This window comes from Lethenteron reissneri, chromosome 46 (genome assembly GCF_015708825.2).
Source record: "Lethenteron reissneri isolate LAM-NWPU_2019-01 chromosome 46, ASM1570882v1, whole genome shotgun sequence".
Taxonomy (NCBI): Eukaryota; Metazoa; Chordata; class Hyperoartia; order Petromyzontiformes; family Petromyzontidae; genus Lethenteron; species Lethenteron reissneri.
Genome location: NC_083824.1, coordinates 597,238 through 603,257, shown reverse-complemented (window position 1 = coordinate 603,257; position 6,020 = coordinate 597,238). Strand labels below are relative to the sequence as shown.

The window sequence follows — 6,020 nt, the reverse complement described above, 5'->3', positions numbered from 1 at the left end:
CTCTTGCCGCGTTCGGTTAATTGCTCGGCTAGTTCTCGACGCCGTTGGCCAAGGTCTTGACGGTGCGACACAACTGCGCAGTCCACCCAGTTCAGATGAGTCGCGCGACAATGCCGACTTCTCGCCTAACGCAGGGAAGGGGAACTTCTGGCTAACCGCCCATGGCCAGTGTCCGGCCCACAATTGGATTTCATCCACCCCATGGCCACATGAAGCTCACCACATTGCAACGTTTGTATGTATGCTGAACTTCTTTCGCACGGTACGTAGCTAACCGTGCTAATCAGATGTGTGGGGGAATGACAATAAACTAAACACAAAGCAGTTCTAAAGTTTTCATCCTAGATGTAAAAGTGCATAGCGCCAGTGGTTTCCTAATATCGGAAAGAAGAGCATTCCAGACGGCCGCAGAAGCGCATCTGAAAGCGCACAATGCATTTGACCATGTTTGTTCAATGGTTAGCCAAAAGCCGCTGCTGCAAGGCTGACCGGCCTACAGACATACTTTTATCTGTCACTGCAAGCGTCATGACCACAGTAATTGAGTACTGGAGTGGAGTTTATTTTTTCCAGGCATAGATGCGTTTCAAATTTGTGGATCTTGCTGCAAGGTGGTCTATTGTAATGACAGAAGTGTGTGTTAATGTGCGGTTGCCCACCAAAGGTTTTTAAAAGTCCTATTCGGCCCGTTGCAAGGAAAAGGTTCCCCATCCATGACTTCCCGGTCTGGAACGCTTAACGGAATGGAGGCAGGATTTGAGCGCATGCAATGCTATCACACAGCTCGCCAGTCTCCAAGTCGGCGCACAAGCGGTTTCGTTTATGCATCGGGTGCTAGTGTGTGTGAAATTGGCCATAGGTCGCTGGTCTCTATACTGACAGGGCCACGTCCTCTTCCACTACTGGCAAACTAATGCACATTTGCAGGCCGGTGCTGCATTCATCTGATGCCTCTGCATCAGAAGATCAGCTGCTGCCACGGGGTCCCCCTTGGTGAGCCTGCAGCAGGGCATCGGAAAGGTTGAGACAATATGTGATGCATGGTGCTACGAGTTACCGAGGCATTTAAGCGAACGCCCGTGTACAGGATAATCCTTATTGCGCTGTGACTGCTGCTGCCAACGTAGACGTATTCTTTCCTTTGTGGCAGGTGGCGCCCCCTAACTGTGACGTGACGCGCGCGCATATTTATGATACTGGGCTGGCGTGAAATATTTTTCGAATTTTGCAACATGGGTGACCAGGGTAAGCATACGGGTGCATTGGGGTAACTTGTAAATATACACACGCACACACATGCTCTTTGGCCTCTAGGGTTGTGTAAGTAGCCCTTGGGGCCATCTGTACATTGCATAGTGTAACTTGCAAGCCAATGCGAATTAGAAAATTGTGTTGCAATTAAGTGTAGTTTGGTACTGCCCCGCCACCATTCATTGACACCTACTGTATGTATTCAATTGCAAGGTTGCACATTATGCTGTCCCACTTTACCAAACGCCAGTCCTCGCACCCCACCCACCGCATTTCCTTGTTTACCATTCGCCATTCAATTTCGGATTGCGGCGGTGCTGTTTTGGCAGTGGTGCTAAATTACGAATGATAAATGGAACACGTTCGTCAATAACAAAGCCTTAATAAGGAAACATAATAGGTGACGTTTCGGGCAATGATCCTTCATAGCACACATGTACAGATTTTTGCTACATGCTGAATGTGTCTGACTGGTAAACACATCCCACATGACGACATTTGGAGCGCCGATTCAATAGAGGATGTGGCATTGCTCTTGGCAGCACATGAGACACGTTTACACTCGCACAAGGTCCTCTATTTTTATTTGAATTTGAGCTCTACGTTACATTGGACACACACAAGATCCTCTCTGTCAATTGGCACATAACAAAAAAGCCTCAACCGCCATGCTTCATTCTTCACCGAGCTGTGTTGACATCTAAACTGTGCTTATGCCATGGGAGGTGCAGGGTACTTGTGCCAGGCAAGGTAGAAGGATACGGGACAGGCCCACGTGTTTATTATGGGTTGTCCGAGGTAGCTGGCAAATGCCTCGTGGGACCTACATGTGGTACACGCACGTACAAACGTGCACTGGATTTCAATTTGAACATTTATCCACTGTTCTCTACGCACAAGTTCTCTTAAATTGAATCTGCTTTGTCACATGGGCCTTGTTTACCAGTCATCAGGCGTGTGTGGCACGTATGACTTTGTTTTGTACGTGAATGGAGATTAGTAAATTGTTTTAAAGGCACTCCATATATGGGGCAAGAGAGCTGGAGAATGGTAGAGCCTGTATGAGTATCTGATGCTCGGGATGACACTCGCAGTTCTGACTGTTGCCGAGTGATTTTTATTGAGCAACTTCTCCAAACGATCGGCGCTTCTCTGGTGATCGTGCGAGCCGCCGCTTTATACGGAGGCTGCTCTTCTTAGTCGCTCGGCTCAAGCCTGGCTCCCACCTGGCTCAGACTACCACATGGCTCTGGCACCCACATGGCTCCTGCTCGAGCCGCTTGGTTGCATACAAAGACTCGGAGTGGCTCGGCCATGGCTTGACTCAGCTTCTGGAAACCCTGAGCATGGCTGGGGTGGGAGGGCACTGTGCTTGGAGCCAGTTCAAGTGAAACATCACTTTGGGCTGGCTCGCCTTGAGCCAAGCCTCAGCGAGCGATTAATAAGAATACCGGCCTGGGGTTTTGTTGTTGCACTTTTCGCGATTCTCATTTCACAAACGCATTTGTAAGGACACGTCCCTCAAGTGTTTTAAAAATATATATATCTTTAAATCTGATTTGCAAATCGTGAAAACGTAATTCGGTAACCGAATCCTGGAAGAGGCGCATGGTGAACACGGACGCAACGAACACTTCCTCTCGTGGTCCAAAGGAACGGCATTGTACAAGGACGTGATTGAGCTGTCCCGAGGTGCATGGATTCAAGTAAAGTGCACATGCGTCATCGATTGTGTGAGCGGGGTGTAGCGACGCATTGATTCATAGATTTAATGTCGATCGTTCAGATCTCGATAGTGCTTAGAATCGCGCGCGTGCACCAGTCAACGTTATACTATTTCCTCGTTATTCGCGAGGGATACGTTCCGGAGATGCTCATGATTCGCAAATTTCGCTGTTAATTTTGACCTACATAAATACATAAATAAGCTATTCAATACGTGAAAAGTATAACAAAAAATGTAATTGGTTATAATAAACAAATAAAATAAATATTGAGGTATTAAATAGTTTATAAATGCATTTACTTCAAATTATGATAATGCTGTGCATCACTTTATCTCATCAATTTCTCATATTCTCTCATCTCTTTCTCTCCATGCAGCAGTCGTGTAGAGTTCCAGATGCAATTTGCGGATAACCAAAATAGCGGCTGTCAAGTTCGTGAACAACGAGAGAATGCTGTACGATTGATGTGCGTTGCTTTGCAATTGGTGTTCTTGACCCCTGTTACCGCTAAGAGAGCCGCTCCATTCACAACGTTCCAACGAAATTCCGTTACGCCCATTGGTAAAATTACTGCATTGTAGATGTCAATGAAAGACCCAAAAAGATAAGCTTTTGCTATGCACGGCATCTCACAGGTTTTGATGTTTTTCTTTTTTTAATGCGTGTCAACAATGTATTAAAAGTGTTGGTGATTTTAAGTAGGCGGTGAGAGATCCCGTGATCGCCCTTCACTGCCCTTGACTTCAATTAAAGTTTCTCAACATTGCAAATGCCTCCATAAATATGTTGCTCCTTATTTAAAACACATTCCTGCGGAGGGAGCTGGTAGGAACGTTGGGTTGCTCGGTCAATGGTCAGGGTCAACGGCGGCGTGGTGTATTCCGCAAATATGGCCGACTGAGGGCGGGTACAAGCCCGCGTGAGTAGGTTAAACGTTGAGTTTTATAAGGACACCACGGGGTGACCAGCCCCTCTCCACCCATTTTTGGGTGCACAACGGACGGACGGACACAATAATCCCCTGTGGGCTGGTGGAACCAGGTGGTTCCTATTTAAAGCTTTCGTAACTGCAGGGATTCATCTTGGTTCTTTCGGTAAAGCCACGTAGAAGGAAAATAATAAAAATAAAACAATAATTCTCACTAGTGAGAATTATTTTATTTTATTATGTTTTATTATTTTCCTTCTACGTGACTTTACCGAAAGAACCAAGAAGACAGGTGGTTCCTACCAGTATTATACAGGATACTACGTTCATGCACGAGTAGTGGTGCTGTGATCAGCATGCCTACGCTATTAACCCGGCAATTTTAGCTCAATTTACAACCACGGCTAACATCTGTGGCGAGAGATTTCTGAACTGGTCCTGAGCACTCACACCTTAATGAAGGGTTTACACACGTGTTCGGAGGAACCTTGCTGAGAAGCGCTGTATAAGGTATTAAAATTGGTTTGTGTTCACCGTTGTGGTGCTGGGTATGTGCTCCATTTGACCGTTTAATGTCGGCCATACCGCCAACCCGGCCGGTGCGGTGAGCAGAGAGTGCAATACAAATAACCTCATGTATTTACAAAGTACTTGCATGGCCATGGCTGTATGTAATGCATTTTTGTGATTTCAGCAGTTGTACATGGCTTGAGTCGTATAAATATGACAAACCAAGGGAATAGTTTGTATTTGCTGAACAGGAGTAAAAATAGGATTTTCAGCCAGCTGTGCTTAGGAAAGTCCACTATTCAGAACAAGCGTTATTTTAATATATGTTTTTCTCAACGTTCCAACTCGGATCCAATGAAATGAGGATGTGGCTCTTTTGTTATTTTGTTTTGTCACCTATACTATGTAATAATTACTGGTGCTGTTTTATGTGAGTGGGTGGTTTTATTTTCTTCGAAGCAATCTGTGTGTCGGCGAGAATGTGGTGGTGAAGATGAGATTTATTTTAATCTTTTTGCGACAACCCCTCAATTTTCCATAGCAGAGTTTACCGTAACGCTTCGGATTCCACATCTATTATTACAACAAAAAATACCGCGGGCTTCTTCGCTAAGTCACTCTCCGTTCAATTTAAAGGAAATGAAAACAATTGTCATCGTCTCTCTTGCACTTTCAGCTGCATGTGCTGCTGTTGGTCTTGCGTGTTCTTGGTCGTAAGTGGCGCAGGGGTTCTGCTGCTACCGCTGTTTGCCCTGTGATTGCACGCACTGTTTGGCTCAAGCCCCAAGGGCCTCCCCATTCAAACAAAAGCCGGGCATACTGGCTTTAGAGTTCCAGAGTGAAAAGCTGGGGGGGGGGGGGATTATCCACCGCGTATCCCAGGGCCACCACGCTGTAAATATTTGCATTTCAATACCTGGTAACGCGGGCAGGCGGGCCACAGAGTTGAGGAACTCCGCCATCGTTGCCGTCGCCTTTTTTGCGATCGGCGCGTCCCCTGTTCCATCGCTAACTTTAGACTAAAAGCATCGCTTTGCTTTGTTTCGAAGTTGTTGCACGCTATTCCGTGCGTGGCTTACGCGGTGCTGTTAACGCCATGCGGAGTTTGTGTTCCAAAGTTTGACCTTGGTTTTCGTGGATGAAAAGGGACCCATCATGGCAGCGGCGTATTACTACAGGCCACACACAGCTCCTGTAAGTGCTCTTTGCTTTGAACACGCTGTGTATTAACATACGTGACTTGTTTAGCTCTGTGCAGACTATAATGAAGACGTTTTAACAGAATGTGTGCATAGCCTTTTTTTAAAATATAAGACTTCGGTGTAGTAGCTGCTGTTTGTTTTGAATGTTAATCTGTATCTAACTTCAATTAACGTATGGCATGAAGCCCGGATGTGAACGTATGTTCGGTTTTCTCCGGGCCACTCCTGATTTGACCTGAACGGAGCAAAACACTGCTTGCTCATGACAACCATTGAGACTCATCACGAATGGAGGATGTTTTAGAATGATGAAGGCTTAAGATCCACTTAATGTAACAAAAAAAATTAAAAATATCGGCTGGGGTTCCACTTTGTGTGTTTTCTCGGTGCAACCGGACCACG

General features: G+C 46.0%; 1 protein-coding gene across 3 annotated transcripts in view; it reads left to right on the top strand.

Annotated features, from left to right (window-relative positions):
- Positions 1–88: 88 nt before the first annotated feature.
- LOC133354107 (coiled-coil domain-containing protein 33-like) overlaps positions 89–6,020 on the top strand; it is a 34,568-nt gene continuing 28,636 nt past the window's right edge. Inside the window, exons 1-2 of one of the 3 annotated variants that reach the window (XM_061570687.1) lie at positions 89–4,019; positions 4,199–5,610. In XM_061570687.1, coding sequence (XP_061426671.1) covers positions 5,572–5,610 — 39 coding nt within the window. In that variant the 5' untranslated portion in view covers positions 89–4,019; positions 4,199–5,571. Of the gene's footprint in view, positions 4,020–4,146; positions 5,611–6,020 lie in introns of those variants that run through there. The other 2 variants (XM_061570688.1, XM_061570689.1) reach the window with 2 other exon arrangements.